Source organism: Sander lucioperca, chromosome 7, assembly GCF_008315115.2.
Source record: "Sander lucioperca isolate FBNREF2018 chromosome 7, SLUC_FBN_1.2, whole genome shotgun sequence".
Classification (NCBI taxonomy): Eukaryota; Metazoa; Chordata; class Actinopteri; order Perciformes; family Percidae; genus Sander; species Sander lucioperca.
This window is the reverse complement of record NC_050179.1, coordinates 16,585,666-16,604,666: the sequence shown is the minus strand read 5'-3', so window position 1 is coordinate 16,604,666 and position 19,001 is coordinate 16,585,666. Positions and strand designations below refer to the sequence as shown.

The 19,001-nt window shown below is 43.1% G+C and overlaps 1 protein-coding gene across 1 annotated transcript in view; it reads left to right on the top strand.

Annotated features, from left to right (window-relative positions):
• The window catches only part of LOC116062249 (zinc finger protein 469), a 211,206-nt gene extending 194,134 nt beyond the window's left edge, over positions 1–17,072 (top strand). Inside the window, exon 6 of the mRNA XM_031316917.1 lies at positions 3,930–17,072. Coding sequence (XP_031172777.1) covers positions 4,026–15,950 — 11,925 coding nt within the window. The 5' untranslated portion in view covers positions 3,930–4,025 and the 3' untranslated portion in view covers positions 15,951–17,072. The remainder of the gene's footprint in view (positions 1–3,929) is intronic.
• The last annotated feature ends 1,929 nt before the right edge of the window (positions 17,073–19,001 follow it).

The following is a 19,001-nucleotide window of genomic DNA, read 5'->3' as shown; positions in this document are numbered from 1 at the left end:
CGGGATCTAACTACTTTGTGTGGTTACACAAATGTTAAATTGCTGCAATGTTAAGATTGCCTTTGTTAGTAGCTATGCTCTGCTTTTACCATTTCTTTTAGCCACCTTTGGGTGCTCTCCTGTTACAGAACACACATCAACAGAAATGTTGAATAGCTCAGGAAAAGAGACGCTCCACTCGAAAATGTGTTTTTCTTATGTTTATGTCACCTAAAATGTCTGACCACCCACTGGTATCTGTGCAGTTTGTCACTAGAGAGGTGTTTCCACATTCTTCTGCTGAAGGGAGAGATGTATATGCACCTCACTTAAATCTGAGATTCAAACATCATGGGCAAGTGATTAGGAACGTCACTAATCCGTAAACCAATCGCTGTTTAATATGCTGAGGCCAGCAAGGAAACCTGAAACAACCGCATAGCAGACTGTCAGTCCGAGCGAAAACTCACTGTCATCGTCGCTGTCAGCCACTGCCAGTTACAAGCTAACAAAAAAATTTAAAAAATGCTAACTACACTTACCATTCTAATATGTCTGCTATTTGCCGATTTTGGTGCTCAACAGACTGAGTCTGGATCTGACTGACCCCTGGTTCAGACAGGACACAGAAACTATAGTTGCAGATAGCAAGGTAGCAGAGCTCTCCAAGCTCGCTGCCTGCCAGTGGAGCTCCGCGAACAGGCTGCCAGGGCTCCGTGAGACGGCTATCCACCTGCAAGGCTCCACAAGATGGTTGCTCTGTAGCCTCCTGTATGTAGGCCTATAGGTGAATTTCTCCAATGTTTCTAGCCATCTTGATGCGCCATCAACTAGTGCTGCGGAGATAGGTCTGGCAACGCGAGACTACTGCTAGAATGTAATCACTGAACAAGTAGCCTACCTAGCATGAGCAGCGGTGGTGGCTGGGGTGAGGCCAGATCCAGAGTTTCTCAATGAGGGAAAATAGAGGGAGAGTAGATGTGTTTCCAGTCCCTTTTGCAAAAGCAATTAGAGCTTAAGGCACTGATGTGATGAGTCAACAGAGACTGTCACGGTGCTACCAGCATATTTTCAGTCAAGCCAACACTACATACATCCTGCACCAAAATTACAGGGAAAAGACTTTCAGGAAATTGAGTTTTCATTCAGGCACCTTCTACCCTCTCCCTCATCTCTGAGAGAAACCAAGACATGCCCTTGTGCAAGTAATGAAAAAAAAATTCTCCAGTTCTGATCTAGTTATGCACTCGCACGCACACAAAAACACACATGCACCTATACCACAAACACAGTTCTTCAATACTCAGCAGTCTCAAGCATCAGGGTGGTGTTGCGGTAAAGCCATATGGGGTGCCGCTGCCTGAGAAACTTGGTGATTTGACAGGAGGCCTTAAGGACACACACACACACACACACACACACACACACACACAGCCTTAATTGACTTGTAAAACTCCACTAAAACACACTTTTATGGAACAAATTTTAGACCAGTCGCACAGGATTTGGTATCAACTTGTGCCCAGCTTGCAATTCTGTCACCACCACACTGTCTTTATACCCAGTCCAAGAGCAATTTATACATCTCGAGATAAAACTGAATACGCCATACCAAAGACGCCGCCAAATTGGCAGATTGAAGTCTTTGTGTGAAGTCATTTTGTCTTGTGTTGAGGACATTGGTGCAAGGGAAAACGTATTGGGTTGCTCAGGGCTGTAGGGGAAGTGGACAAGTCATTTGTTAGGATATTAATAACCCTCTACTCTTTGTAAACTGACAGCTCAGGGTTTGGTGCTACTTCTGTAAGGCACCTGTGATCCTCATACTGCTCTTTTTGTTGCTGAAGGCATTCATCTTCAGCTTCAAACCTCAACCTCGGTCTGGGCAAATACAAATGGGGCTATGATGTATGATTGTGACTGTTGACCAAGCACTTCCTGGTGGAGAGGCTGGCAGGGGCATTCACACCAGTTTCCCCTCTGGTGGCAGAGAGAGCTGCAGACACTCTGGCTTTCAGATTCTGTGGAGGTGTAGAGGGGATGTGATTTTTCACAACCAGGCCTAAACTCAGCCAGGTCTCAGCCTCAAGCCTCCCTCCCAACCTGCTAAATACCTCTGGGAGGTTTACCAGAGGATGAGACAAGGAAACACATGGCAGAGAGTGATCCTTCTGGGTAAAAGTGGAGGGTCATATCTCAGGTGGTATCTTGACACATTGGCTACTGGTCTGTGGACGTAAACATAGAACCCAAGAAGCAATGCTATAGGCCAAGATATCTTATCTGATTTCTGCATCCCTGTTCTCCTCTCTCTGCTTGTGAGAGGGGCTTTGACTTTATACACTGAATAAATTTACTCTTTGGGACCACATGTCTGCAGCAAGGGCCCCTCCAGTCTCTTTAGTCCACTCCACTGAGGCTGTGAGCCTCATTTACACTGTAAATCAGAATCAGAATACTTTATTGATCCCCTCAGGGAAAGAAATCAACATACTATGCAGTTTTTACCATTAATAAGACAACAAGACACGTCCTTACGAAATGATGTGGCTTTAAATTATGAATAGGACTATATATACGTGTAGGTGGTTTGATCATTTTACCACGGTTCACAAAGCATTCATTTGTGTGCAGTCTGTCATCATCTCCCTGATAATCAGTACTAATGCTATGTCAAACACTCTTATCATAACCTAAACGCTGAGATGGTCAGATAGGATCTCCACGAAAGGAATCTAGGTGTGTTGCAGAAATATTTGTAACTTTTTTATTCATGGAGCTTTCACCATACATACATACATACATACATACATTCAAACAGCAATACTGGACTGTAACTGTACAGTTTTTATCCCCTCCCTCTAAGAAAACCATAAGAGCCACACTAAAACTGTCGGGAATGTGTCTTGCTCATGGACACTTCAGTAGTGTGGATGGTCCAAATCCTCTGGCTAAATGTTGGCCTCTCCAACCTCTAGGCCACCCCCAACATTTTGGGAATTGGTAATAGCCAGTGGAAATAGACACGAAGGTGGGATGGAAGTTTGGTTACCAGGCCTAGAAATTACATTTTGGTGCTAACTCCAAGTTTTATCTGGTCTGACCTCAAACGAAGTAGAAGCAAATGGAAGGCCAAAGTAAACTGGGACTGGGACTGGAAGCCATGTCTGGGATGCCTGAGGAAAGGCAACAAACGTCAGTGTGCTCGCGGTTCTCACTGTCTAATGGCTGACTGACTAATCCCTGATATTCCTCCATGATCTAAACCTGCAGCCCTCTAGAACACTGTGGCATTGTCGTATCCCTGCTCTTAAGGAGTCTGTGATTAATTTACTCTCAATGCTTTTTGGATCCATGTACTGTATTTTTCTCATCCTCAGTACTGTAGTGAGCTTCATCATTTCAAGACCAAACTATTACACTGGTTTCTTTGTATGAGTGTTTATGTAGAGGATTTTGACTGTGATACTTGCACAGCCATCAATCCACTGTTGTAAAGCAGGAATCCAACATTTAGATGAAATTGTATTTACTTGTTTGAAATGTTTTTATTTGTTGTCAGGAATAAAGAATGTAAGTGTTAGTAGTATCTCCAAGACTTGGAGTATGAGTTTGGCAGCATTTTTTGACATTCCCTATTGATTACACTGGTTCTTTGTGCAGTGACAGCACCATGGTGAAATGCTGCAGCAGTGCTCTCTGCTGGCAGAAACTAGGAATATTGTAATAGCACTAAATCTCATACATGGACTAAAGAATGCATGTTTTTGTGCTATTTAAAAGATACATAAATCTTTTATGATTATGGTGTTTAATGATTTGCTTGCATGTTTGAATAGTATTGCCAGATTTTATTTAAAAAAACAGCATGATATAATCACTTACATTATTTTTTAAATTAAACAGTAAAAGCTTGACATCTGATCCTCTCTGTTCTCTTCTCTTTTCAGGTCTACTTTGCTCTGGTGCCAGATCAGCCGTTCACAATGGAAGTAAAGAGATGAGCCTGCAGCGAGCAGCCCTGTCCGTGCAGTTCCTGCCACTGGATGTTTACTGATTCATACCACCCAGAAGACGGTGCCCCTGTCTCCCAGATAGCACTTCTGGGGACCAGGCCTTCACAGCACACATTGTGCACCATGGCAGGAGAGACTCAGCGAATGCATGCTGTCAAAGAGCTGGCCGCTGAGTCCAAACTGCAGGATGAAGGGACAGCGCTGGAACAGCAGAGTGACAAAACCACAAAGGAGTCTCCAGAGCACTTTTCAAGCACAGGCACTGAGGCCAGAGCCAGCAGCAGAGGGGCCAAAGTTGAAAAACTAGAGAAGGGAAGGGACTGCCCTCAGCAGCGTGAGGCTGTCATTCGGCCACAGCAGACAGGGAAGATTGACTTTAGCTCACTGCAGAACCGGTCAAAATTTGCCACTGACAGGACTTGGTCGAGTGGCAAAGGCAGCCCCCAGTCCCCCAGTGGAAAGGGCCGCAGCCGAGAGAAGGGGAAGCGGTCAGGGAAGACGGAGCGCGCCAACCCACAGCAGCTGTACAGACTTAGCATCACAAATCCACGCTCCAACCCCACCATTGGTATTGCCTACCCACAGCAGAAGGTTGCACCACCCAAGAAGTTGGAGACCAGTTGTGGCCCAGTCTCGGGCAGCTACAGATTCCACGTTCCTAGTATACCAGAGAGAGAGGCCGAACTACAGCAAGAAGAGCTCAACTATAGCCGCTGCTTCCAGGAGGCTTCCTCTAACCTTACCTCTCCAAGCTATACCTCACAGGCACTGGGTTCCTCAAGTGGAACGTTACCCCACCCACATCCATCCCTGTCACAGCAGCAGCAGCCTGCCTCAATGGAGAACAACAGCACACAGCCCGGCAGCCAGCTGATCCTGGCTGACTTTCAGCTGAGTGGCTCTAATGTATGGCAGTCTCCTGAAAGGACTTTTAATGGTGCTAACTATGGGGTGTCATCACAAAAATCCACTGCCCTTACAGAAGCTAATAAGGCAAGTGCCTTTGTGCCTGGTCCATTTCCGTATGGATATCATTTTCTGGAGGAATCAACCTCTGACTCGTTTCCCTGTGAACAGAACCCCCAATCCCAAGACTTTACAGACTCCTCGCTAGGTTCTGTTCATGTGACCCACAACTCGTTTTCCTTTACACCTGGAGAAGGGCAAAACATTTCTCAGAACAGCACTCAATTCAATAATGAACAGCAGCCGGAGGATAGAAGCTCTTATCCTCTACCCCCACAGTCACAGTTTATTCAAGGGGTAACGTCCTCCGTCCAGTGTCCTAGGAATCTGAGTGAGGACTCAGCCAGTAGTGACAGCTCTGGCTCCAGCTCACAGCAGTCAGAGCAAGGAAAGACTGTCCTGCCTGAGAGCACAAACACTATTGCACAGGCAGACAGTAGGGATGCAGCCATCACCCCGGGGAGTAAGAGGAACTGTCACCCCAAAGACACAGCTGCCAACCAAAGAACGCTCATTCAAGGAAGTGTGCACCATGCAAGAAATAGTTCAGGTCCAGGCTCCCAAATGCACTTTCCCAGCAAAACCTTTAACAACCCTCCAGTCAGTAACATTCACACAGGCTCAATACCTTTTGATAAAAGCATCAATAATAAGGTTCTAAATAGGTTACCGCACTCATGGGAGGGGCCTAATAAGACATATTCATCAGCTGATCAAAACACAATTCAGTATACTGATATGAATGACAAGTTTCAGTTTCAGAACCAACCAGCACTTGATCAAAGGCCAAATTCATCTAAAAATAGCAGAATGGCCTGGCAGCAGATACGGCCAACCTCTGCCATACCGAACCAAAACAGAATTGAGTTGTCTAGGCAACTAACCAATCAAAAATTGGCTTACATGGTTTCCCCTTCTGACTGGAAGGATGAAAGTAAATCACATAAACACAGTTCCCTAAAAAACCCTAGCTCATTTCAGAACAGCAGAACCAGTGAGGGGTTTTCAAGCCAAAGACAGGAGACTGTAAAACATAGCAGTAATACAGTCTCTACTTTTAAAGTAGAGATGAGCCATGCACAAGTATGTGAATCCAAAAATAAAGCGGTATATTTTGGACTCAACCAGTCTCTTTCAGCAGCATCAAGAAACTACAGCTATCCTCCATTACAGGTCCCACCTATGGGACTTATAATGGTGTCGCCTTATGAATCTCCTTTGCCCTCACCAGTTCACAACCCTGCATCCAGTAGTACCTGCTCTTCCCTCTCCCCAGCATCCACCAGTCCTGTGAACATCAGTTCAGAGGACAGTCAAATGTCAAAGTCGGCACCCCCTCACCCATTTTATCACCAGCCCCAAGCCAAGCCACAGTTACCTTCAGATCACCTGAGCTCTCACCCACATCAGTTTCATTCTGATGCTCCACGAAACCTTCCTTACGCGCCTGACAGAGCCAAAGATGACATGATGAGCTACCTGCAAAACAACACACATCCAAAGACTACTATGGATGGAAACAAAGGTTACATGGATAGTTTTGGGGTGGAGCATCACCAGCCACCACCACCGTACTCTGCACATCAGCTGTTAGCGACCTCATTAGCCGCAGCAAATCTTGACCAGTTAGATGTGCTTCTGACATGCAAGCAATGTGATCAGAATTTTAACAACCTGGCTTCATTTCTAGGCCATAAGCAATACTGTGCTCAGCATACGTTTGCACAAAATGACCTCAAAGACATATCAAAGATGGAGGACAGCAGAAAGTTTCATGCAGAACCAGCAAAAGTGGCAGTGTCATCTGTGTCAAGTGTTTCGATGTCAAGGTGCCCATCTGACCTCCACCTATCTCTGTTGGGCCTCAATAAAAATGGAGAACTGATATGTGATAGTGAAACAAAAGGAGACAAGGATGATCCAATGAAACTCAACTTGTTCTCTGGTCCTGGTAACCTTCCCGTCCCTCTCCCTGAGCTTGAAATCGAGGATGCCAAATTAGACAGCCTAATCACAGAAGCCTTGAATGGACTGGGATATCAGTCAGACAATGCAGAGATAGACAGTAGCTTTATCGATGCATTTGCTGATGATGACCTGACCACTGTCAAAGCAACATCAAACAAACAATGCCTGAAAACCAAAGAATCCCTGGTCTTTGAGAGCAAAAATAAACAAGCGGGAGAGGATGACAGGTCTTTCACACAGGGAAAGTATTTTTATGACTCTGATGTTGAGAACCCTGAGACAGATAAACAGTATACAGAAAGCAAACTTGAGAAAATATCTCTGAATTTGGAACAAGATGAGAAAATTAACATAAAAAAAGAAGTCTCTCATAAAAATTCAAGAATTGCCTCGAGGGAGAAGACAAGGGAACCAGACAACAAAGTGAAAGAAGCAAAAAAACTGTGCAAGAGTGAGGATGAAAACACAAGTACACAAAGGTTTCTCTTATCAAGCAAGTTTTCTGAGCGCTGTGGTGTTAAAAGCTTTCAGGACAGCTCTGCACTTCGAGGGTCAACACCCTCACATGCCTCCACATCTCCAACCTCAAGAACTGCAGTGAAAGAGAGCAAGAGGAAAAGCACTGTAGGGGGCACCTGGAGCAAAGAACTTATTCACAAAATAGTTCAACAGAAAAATAAGCTCCATAAGCTCCATGTTAAAGGTACTAAAAACCTCCAGTTTTCCTTAGTGATGGAGAGACTGACTCCCACTGTACAGAACCCTGCATTTGGAGAATACGACTATGTCTCGGACTCAGATGATGAATGTGAGCCTGTTAAGATAGCAAGCCAAGGCCGGCTGAATCAAAGCAGTCGGTGTAAATACACATACACCAAAGAGTGCAAATGGCGAGCAAGAAGTGAGAGGGACCAGGCAGCATGGCGACATGAGTCGAAGGAGTGTTTTGAGGTGAAAAAAAGTGAGGATGTTTCTCTCTCGCCTGAGAAGCATGGTTCTCACCAGAGACTCAGGAGGAGAGGTAGCAGGTCATCCACAAGCAGCGAACTCAGCACATCTGTGAGCGTTTCAAGCGATAGTATCAACAGCCCCAAAAGCACTGACCGCACTGACTCTGACTGTGAGAAGAAGACAGACATCAAAAAGAAAGAGTCTCCAGAGCAGAAAACCTATGAAAGGTCCTCCCTGCAAAAGTTATGTAAAGACTCCAGCACACTAGCACTGACATTTACTAAATCTGTCAAGAAGTATAATACCGACAAAGCTATTCTGTCCGATAACAAAGAGAGTACAGAGGATCCAAAGAAGAATCATTCAAATCCAGAAATTGCTGATTCAGAGTCATCTTCGCAAAAAGCAAAAGACACACTCAAAAACTCTCACAGTCAAAAATCAAGAGAGAAGCTAGTGTCTCCCAGAAATGAAACTGGCACAACAGTCAGTTCAGACAGAAACACTCTTCAGAGAACAGACATTCTGTGCCCCAAAGAAGAACCAACACAGTGTTTCAGTACAGATAGCAAGCCACTACAGTTTGATTCACACTCTCCCACCATTAACAAAGAAACTGATTTCCAAGTTGACAGAAACACAAAGGGCAAACGAAGCAAGGGGCCCCAAGCCACACAGCCAGAGCTATCAGACAGTGACAGTGCCTGCATAGTGAAAGAGGCTATTTCTTTAGTCAATGACCTAGACGCCCACAAACCTGCATCTCTTTGCACCTCTTTGATGGATGAGGTGTGCCTATCTCCAACTGAAAGCCAAGGCCCGTTAATGCAAAAAGATACGCTCCACCTCATGCCCTACCCCCTGGATCAGGAACAGGGGCTCTTGAAATCCCCACTTTCATTTGACACATCATCAATGTTTGGGGATCTCACAGGATTTGACAGTGGGCTCTACTCAGATATGCCAATTCAAAAAGACAGTTTCCATTCAATAGAGAACACAGCTGATAAAAAGGAAGAGTTTGTGTCGTCCTTCTCTCCCTTTCTGGAACAAAGAGACTGGAACCTTATAGTTAGCCCCGTACTACCAGATGAGATATCTCAGTACAAAGGCAGCTCTGAGAAATCAAATGAAAAGAAACCAGATTACAATCACGTTCCTTTGTCTCTGCCACAAAAAATAATCGACTACAGTTCAAATCTCAACAACTGCGCATCAGAGGATGAACTAGAGATAAAAAGAATAGTAAATGAGCTTGAAAACCAGCTGCAGACAACTAAGTTGGAAATCCCACCTTTACTAGCTCAGGATGTTCCCAAGCAGCTAAAAATGAGCAAATTTTCACCTTTACGTCTGGGTGATGAGTCAGAGAGTGGAGACACTGGTCTGAATATGAGGTGCCCTGTGCAAACCATCAATGTACCAGTGACCAGTTTGCCCTCAGAGCCTTTTACTGAACCATGGTCCAGTCCATTCCAGTTTGAGCTAATAGGTGGACACCACAGTCCCCACACGCCAGTTCACAATGAACCAGGAGCACTTGAACATTTTACTGAAAAAGAGGATGATGCGCCAAGTTTTATCACTACAGCCTCACATATTGAACACCCACAGCTCCACAATGACCAGAAATCAGTGGAAAGAAACACTGAAAAAGAGACTCCAGTTAAAACAAATGAAGAGATTTTAGAACAGAAGAGATATGCAGAAAATCTCATGAAAAGCCTGGAGGTGATTTCAGACTCTATATTCAAAAAAGAACCTATTATATCAGAACACAAGGAGCCGAATGTTAGCTCTCTCACAAGTCAACAACATCAAGACATTGAATGTCAGGCAAGTGATGCAGTTGCGAGAGAAGATCACAGTGAAAAGGAAGCAATTACCGGAAAGGAGAATATATTATCACCTCCAAATATCAATGAGCAGAAGGACGATATTGAATTCATTCTGAATGAGTCACAGTCATGTCTCTGTAACAGCACTGACCCCACACTCAATGGAAACCAGCCAATTTCATCACAGCCAAGTGAGCCTACAGAAAACAATGATAGCAAGGCAGAGACAAAAGTCACATTAGAGGATGATATCACCAAGAGTAGTTCCAGCGGGAAGAGTAATGCAGCAGACAATGTGAATCAGTTATTTAAAAACAGTAGTGACGATCCAGAACATTCAACCACAGACGGCTATGAGAAAGCAGAGGCAGTGACGGGAATCACTGGTCAACCTGTCAGCCATCTTTTAACACCAGCTCCACCTGACGACGATCTAGACTGTGGCAAGAAAATTCAGGGTGCGATTAAAACAACAGTGGAAGAACAATCCACTGATACCCATGAGAATGCTGGAGATATTAGTTCTTCACATGCTGATGAATTAAAAGTGGAGTGCTCAGACAGGGTAAACAAAGAAACAACAGCAGAACAAGATCCCTTGATTGCACTATCTCCATCTAAAAACTGCAGCCCTGCGAAGACTTACAGCGCAAGTCCAACAACTGATCTGTCACTGGAGATATTCACCACAGACACGCCCTGCAGACCAATACTGGTAGAAACCAATACAGAGAGCATTAGTCATTGCTCACCCTTCCAAGACACCCAGTCCATAGAGGGACAAAGTAATATCTTGATTCTTTCACAGTCTGATGGAATTATTGACAGTGATTCCTGCAAGGTTACACCATTTAATGACTCGTTAAAATCTGAAACCAGTCTTGCCTTTCAGAAACAAGAAGAGATTCTAAATGTGCAGGACATCAAAGAACACCTTCCCATTGATTTCATGGCAAGTCATCAAAACTCACCATGCAGAGAAGAGGTGGAAGAAAGTCACTGTCTTTTTCTACACACTGCCCCACCAACCAGTCCTCTTTTATCAACCTCTCATCAGACACCCTTGCAGAAATGGAACATGGAAGAGGACCCATGTCAGTCACAAAGCAAGTGTAGTGATATGTCTGTTGAACAAGGCTCAATTGAAAATAAGCAATCCCCCATAAACAAAGAAGAAAACAGCAACGTCAAAGAGGCTTCAAACAGTAGCGAACAACTGGACACCACAGCCGAGATGGAGTATTCTTTGATAAGCCCACCTCCCCTGGATTTGGGGATCATAGAGTGTAAAATCCCCAGCTCTGAAACCACCATTCCCTCTCCACTTCCTGTGACCAGCTCAGCAGAACCACCTCAAGTGTCAGATGGCCTTGAAAAGAGAGATCCGATGTATGATATCAAGCTCAGCCCTCTCAACTACGACAGCATCTCAGACAAACCTCCACAACTGAATCAATATGACTACATACCAATCTCCCCTGCAAGTAAACCTGAAGAGAATCCAGACGTCATGCAGAGTCCCAGAGATGACTGTAGGCCATGTGACCTGAGCGTTAACCCTGCACTGATTTTTAACAAAACTGAAATAGACACAGTGGTATCACTGAACTCAGATCCTGCAGCTAAACTGAATTTATCAGATGACCCACTGGTCCTCCAGCAGAGTATGAAATTCACATGTTTTTCATTGGGCCTTCCACCTGAAATCAAAAGCAAAGATTCCTCAGCTGGTAATGTAAAGACAGACTCAGGGGTTTGCCATGTTCCAGTTGGACCTGTTGAGCATTTGCATATTCCTTCTGACCTTTTGAGAAAAGGGAAATCAGAGAATGTAGATTCTTACGAGGCTTCTGCTGAGGACAGTACACTTATCAGAAAAGACATTTCAGATGGTCCACCCGCTCATAAGCTCCTCGTCATCTGTGAAAATGAACAAAAGCCTCTTCCACCAGAACCATCAGAGAAGCAACCAACAACAGAGACTGGCCAGTGTTCGCATCCAGCACACAAAGAAATAGCACAAAAAAAGACACAGAACAACGCTCCACAGGGAAAAGTGCTCTGTGAAATCTGCCTCATGTGTTTTAGGACTGTGCCTGGGTTAAAGAGACATAAGGCCATGAAACATTTGGTCAGAAGTGAAAAACATATTGGCCCGCAGAGCACAACATCAAGCCATCAGGGGACTATGCTTATTTATGAAGCATCACAAACTACAGAGAAAGAACATAAAGATGATTCACAGACCTGTTACCCAACAAAAATAGATGGGCTGCCTGGGACAAGTAGCACTCTCATATCTAAAGCGGCAGAGACTGAGTCAGTCCTGGAGGAAATGGTAACTGAGACAAATGCAGTGGGCCATCAAAACCCTCTGCTGCCAACAAAAGCAAAGAAGAACAACAAAGCTAGAAAGAACAAAAACAGTGAGGTAAACATAAAGTCTGACCCTTTCTCTGATGAGCTTCTGAATATAATAAAAACAGACATACTTCAAGCTATAACTCCTGAATTCAAAAACAGTGGACTACAAGAGCTCCACAGATCTCCAGACGACCAGGTGAAAATCAATGACAGAACTGTTACAGAGAAATCCCCTCACCCTATTACTTCAAACTCTGGCTTTGACAATACATCCCAATCTCCAACAAAAGAGACAAATGTGCATAATGAAACTGTGGAGCGAAATCAAATCAGTGATGCGGAAGAAATTAAATGTGCAAGCATGACAGAGATGGCAAATGGGGAAGTATGTTCAGACAATAATGTGGAAAATGCTATATCTGTAGACAAGGATACAATCAGAGAATATGAGGAGCCCAGTAAGACGATGTGCACTGCGGAAGAGATGTGTGAACAGAAAGGATCAGAAGAGAACATTGCCCAAGAGATTCTTAAAAAAGTGGCAGCCGTTGAGATGCAATGTGAGAAAAACTGTGGCCGCTCAGACGAGGCACATCCTCTCTCCTGTTTGAATTGTCCCCCTCTCAGTCCTGCCGGCATAAGTCCCGAACTGAAGGCCTTGCTTGATGACGACACCACATTCTCACAGCTGTTCCCCAGAGATGAGGAGGCAAAAAGGAAAAAGTGCCCAAGGGTGTACAGCAAAAGAAACAAAAGACAGAAGCAATCGCCCGATTCAAACGTGACTCAGGACTACCCTCCTTCAGAAACCTTCATGCTGAGTAAAGATCAGTACATGAAAGACCAAGCAGAGCAGACATTCACTGACACTCAAACTAACTGTTGTGAATATGAGACAATATCTATCGATGATGCCATAATGTTGAATATGTGCCACAACAGTACATTAAAGACTGATGTCAAGGAGTTGTCAGATGTTAACCAAAGTAATCAGCAGGAGGTTCATGAGAATGTTAAAGAGGTTGGCAAGAGCCCCTTCAATCCACTTGAGAGCACTGTTGATAAATCTTCAATTGAATGGAGTGGCTCCAGGGACTTCAGTGTCTTGGATGCTAGCTCAATGGTGACCTCTGACCCCAGCACCTGTAAGGCAGAAGAGCTAACTGCACCCAGCCCTCTTCCCCTGCCCTCTGCCCCCCACACTGTAGAGCCATGTGTCACAAAGAGTGCCCAAACCTTCCACAGCATTGACATCCAAAACATCAATACCACATTTCAACTTCCTGAGATTCAGTTCTTTGACTCTAAAGATATCTCAGTGATTCCTCCTATTGCAACTGCTGATGTGGAGAACAGAGATGATGAAAAGTCCAAGAAAGTGACAGAGCGGCGCGGCAGGAAACGGCAAGATGGTGGAATAAAGGTCAAAGACAAGCAGTACAAGTGCAAAGTGTGCTTCACGTGGTTCCTCACACTGGGCGAGCTAAACTTTCACAAACTCTCCCACAACCCCTCTCCACCTCCAACCTGCTACATGTGTGTCCAGCGTAAGTTCAGCTCCAGGGAGCAACTGAGAGACCATCTGAGGGAGAAACATGCCAAGAATAAAACTGGTATCTGGACCTGTGGAATGTGCTTGAAGGAGATATCAGATGTGTGGATGTACAATGAACATTTACGAGAGCATGCCACTCAGTTTGCCCGGAGGGGTCAGACTCAAGGCTCCATGTTAGGCATTCCAGGCTGCTTCATGCAAGAGACAGCCGTGAAGAACTTTATCACCTCAATCATGCAGCACCGCCCCAGCAAAGCTAACAGAGAATCCAGCAAAGCCACTAAAGAACAGGAAAAAGCTGTTGCTGCAGACAGTGCCATGGGAGAGGGGAAAATCTCTGAAGGGACTGAGCCAAAAGTTCACAAAACTAAAAGCAGCAGTGGAGCAAATGGCAAGCAGAGCGCATTAACCCCACTTGAGGTCCTCCACAAAACAGAGACAACTAAAAGTGTGGAGATGCATCCCAACTGCAAAGACCCCTCAAGAGACTGCCACCACTGCGGAAAACAATTCCCCAAACCATTTAAACTGCAGAGACATTTAGTGGTTCACAATTTGGAAAAGATTTTCCTGTGTCACAAATGCCCTGTCTCTTATCAGGAAGCCCAGGAGCTCAAAGGCCATCTGAAGAGAGCACATGAGGAGGTGGATGAGCTGGATTCAAAACACACCACCCTCTACACCTGTGAGCTATGTGCTGATGTCATGCATGTGATTAAAAAATCCTTCATCTGCAGCACATGTAACTACACCTTCTCTAAGAAGGAGCAGTTTGATCGTCACATGGAAAAGCACCTGTCAGGTGGGAACAAAATTTTCAAATTTCGAGGTGTTCTCAGACCTGTCAAAGCATCTGCGTCCAAAGAAGATGAATGTGATTTGCCTGCGAGTAAAAAGAGGAGAATTCTCTCTGACAGTCTGCAAGAAAACAGCTCCGACAGCGGCATCGCCAGTGTAAGCTCACTGCACTTAAATCAAAACTCTGAGTCTTCAAAACCCTCTGTGTCCACAGCCGACGACTACACACAGACCATCGCAAATGAATACCACAGTGACACAAACAATACAAATGTGAAGACTGAGGACATTGTTGAGGACTACTCTGAACTACTTGTAGAGCTGGATAAATGTATTTATATGGGCTCTTCGGAGTCTGCTACACCCAAGAAAGAGGTACTTGATCAAACCACCTCACCTCTTCTTGATAAAGACAATAATGGAAAATCAATTACTGAACCATGTGAAGTGAAAGAGGAGAATGAGTCAGTCTGCATTAGAGCAGAGACAGCCTCATGGCCAGCGCCTAAAGAGAGTAGTAGTGCAGGGGAGGAGCCTCTCAGGCCTGAGGAAGCCTCTGCTGGAGGTGACACAGCTGAGACTGAAAAAAGAACAGATTCACTTCCACCTAGTGAGGACTCTTTTGTCAGCTTAAGAGAAAATCAAATTATTTCAAAGACACCTGAGTCAAAGCATGAATTAGCTGCTGATGTAATAAACCAACCGAGGGATGATGAGCAGTGGCATTACGCGTTAAAAGCTCCCAATAATGACAGCAAACAGCTGACTGGATCTGAAGATGCTGAGCAGGAAGGTAGCAGTCAGATGAAAGACAAAGTTGCCGCTGCCAAAATAACTGACAACACTAAAAATGGCACTACAGCTAGCAGCACGAAGGCTACAGAGTACACACCAGTCCTCCACTCCAAGGTTTCCCTCAACGCTTCAGCCTCAAATGAGGACAAAGAATCTGTGAGACCACAGAAGAAGAGGAAAGACATGAAATCCCCCCACAGCCTGCAAAGGGTTTCCTTTCCAGCCACACAAGAGAACTTTGGTGTTGACTCTCGAGCCAAAAAGAAATTTCGCCCCAGCAAGTGTGCAAATCCCTCTGTGCAAAGGAAATCAGATGGACCCAACGACTACCCTGTGCTGTCCTCAGTGCGGGACGACGTTGTTAGCAACAAAATCGTTTCCAAGTGCAAGACTTCAAACTTGGGTTTGCAATCAAAAAGAAGCTTGCTTGACAGCTGTACACAAAAGAAAGCTGAGATTGTGACTCCTCTTAACGGGGATTACAAAGCCAAAAAGGGACCTCTGGGGCGGCCTCTGCATCACCCTATTTCTAAAGTGTCTTCAGTTCCCATGAACAATTCTTTGAATAAATGTAGGCCAAAGATGGGGGTTAGGTCAATGGAGAGCCATTCCTACAGGACAGCAGAGTCCCAGAACCACCTCTTAAGCCAGCTGTTTGGCCAAAAACTCACTAGCTTTAAGATTCCTTTAAGAAAGGACACATCAGAATCTATTAACTGAGTGGGACATGAGGGATCTGTGAATAAGAGACTGTAAATTTCACAGTTATAAATGTTTAAGACAATTCATTATGGTGAATGAGATTGCACAGCTGTTTTCTGTGAAATGCTATCTTAAAATGCTTACGTAGTCACTTTATGTCTTCTTTGTACATGTGTTTTTTATTACACAAATGTGAGGACAAATGGCAGATATGAATTTTGGGTCAAAAATGAATATGCTAGTTGGGAAAATCATTGAACTTTTGTTTTGCTTTTCCTTTGTTGGATATTATCTGTTTCAGAGATTATATTTACATTTACCTAAAGGAAAGAAAAAAAAGAATACTTGAAAATACAGTAAAATATTTTCTTCTAAGAAATGCATGTTCATTTTGCATTTATTGTTATCAGTTTAAGTCTTTCTGCAAAAGGACCAAATTACATCATAACTGACCTGGACTATTGTCTGTGCACCTTTCCTACATGCTTCCAAAATATTAATTTTGTTTTATTTTTGAACGTTACTGTACTGCATTGACATTCACCATATTAGCTTTCTGTATAAACATTACCTGGTGCTACGTTATGTTTTATTGTAATGTGAATGCCAATGTCCTCAGAAGGGTACCTGAGCTCTGTAGCAGTTACAGTACATTCATCGGACTATTTTTCACTGATCCTCTGCAGTTTATTAAAAATACTGTGTAAAGCACCCAAGTACTTCATATGTAGGCTGTCTGAACACAAAATTAGGAAAGCTTCCATTGTATAAACTCAGGTGCATACAAGGGCATCGCAGTCCCAAGACCTGTATTCGGAGTTCTTCCCATGCACTGATAATAACACACACAAATCACAAACTCAATCATCTGTGTTTGTAACACCAACTGTTTAATTATTAATAGTATCTACTACTACAACAAAGGTGCTTTGTCTTGTTTATACTGTATGTATCTTACATTGTACAATATTGTAGGTAGATTGTTTTTTTTGGTGTAATGCTTCATGACAAAGTTTTATTTTAATAATGTGCAAAAGAAGAGTGAGACGAAAGGGAAATCCAGTGTCTCTTGCAAGTTGTAAAGTGGTTCACTAAGTGCCTCTTTTATAGTTGGTTATTAAAGAAATGTTTTGGTCTCTCCTTGCTCTTTTCTTCCTTTGTTCATGACAAATGTTCCAACTTCTATCCCTGCGGACTGCAGCTGTCATCACATGCATCAAACACTGTAAGCAGTGGAAGCTGTTTGTGCCTTGAGGCTAAAACAGGTGCACACACAACAACGTCTGAATTCATTTAGTTTTTTTGTCTTCAGATCAGCACATCAATGAGTTCACTCATCATCTGAAAGATGAGCGTAAATGTAGCTTTACTACAGGGAAATATTCAACAGAAGACAGTCACATTTATCCACCCGTATGTTAGTCTCCACGTGCTGGAGGCGAGGAGCTCTTGCTTCTGTCATGCTTCTGTCATGTTGCTCTCTCGCCACGTGTAAAATGGCTTCTATTCCTACATGAACATTTTCATCATCACATAGGAATAAAAAGCCATAGTACACAGTGGCATACATGTAGAAACACGGGGAGGAGCAATGCTCTCACACCAGCCACTGAGTTATGATGAAGCCTGAGAAAAAGGGCTGTAAGAAAAGAGGGGAGGATGACAGATTGGGAAAGAAAGAAAAGTTATTGAAGCTTAAGCATTTCTCTATTGTGAGTAAAATAGAACACTTTATCTTGGTAGTTAATTGTGGACTGACTGAAATTAAGATTTGTACAAAAAGACTAATCAACAGGCTGAAACCCATCAGTCTATGTGTTGATTATGAACACATTCTTACACATAGAACGGTGGCATTTTTTCCCCCTCCAAAATATATATCTGTAATGCATTATTAACACTTACATACATTATAACATGCATAGCGTATTTTAAGTAGCCATAAGGCATTAGGATTGCTTATTTTATTCCATAATACGTCACAAGGTCATAATCGCGCTACCAATATTTCATAAAAGTTTATAAAGTGTTACGCACATATTGGTGAGTTCTGTAAAAATAATGAACGTGTTGTTTCTGACACCATCTTGAGCGACCATGGCAGACATTCAGAGGAAGTGTGGAGAAAACAGAACCACAGTGTTGTTGTTGAAATAACTTCTCTAATTAATTGGGAGTACTGGTTTGGCAGCATCCACAGATACCATATTTTTGGACTCTTTGATGGCAACAGAAAATAGCTTAACTGTCAGTGAATCACAGAGCTGAATCCCTGTCTACTTCTCTATTCCACTCCAGTCAGTGTATCAAAGTTTCTCCAGCAGGACAGAATTCAGAATCATGAAGGTGTGCTACCGTAACATCTTGACCTTTGTTACAGTACATTAAAGTCCATGAACAGCACGTTAAAGATGTAAATCCACCCTCAGTTTCCGAGGAGACGAAGAGCTGTCATGAGGGCATTTTGACAAGCTAATAACTCTTCTTCCGTTCTAATTTTTCTCGGCACTTTATAATAACCATCACTAATAAATGGTAATTTAATAGTTAAGTAAACTTAGTCAACTATTAACTAGTTGTTATTTTACTGTTAATAAACAATGACATTATAATGAATAATGTCAGTAGTAATGCTTGTTGCACACATAACATATATAGGTATTTGTTAATGATTTGTAAACCTTTAAGAAATCATTTGTAAACCATCAATGTTTATTTGGATGGCTATTATAAAGTTAATGGTTAATAAATACTCTACAAAACATCTATGAACATTATTTAGATAGCTATTATCAATGCACAAATAATCTCTTTTGTAGATCAAAAAAAGATTGAATGTGGCCCAATTAATGTTACTTGCTACTTTATAAACCACTTATTAATCATGAACTAGATATTACTATAAACATCAGTTGCAACTTTATAATAGCCATCCAAAAACGTTATATAGATGGTTTACAAAACAACTATTAACCATTGACAAAGTATTAACTATCTTTCTAAATATATAAAGTCATTATTTTATATTACACTACACTGATGATACAATAGCATAATGTATAGCATTAC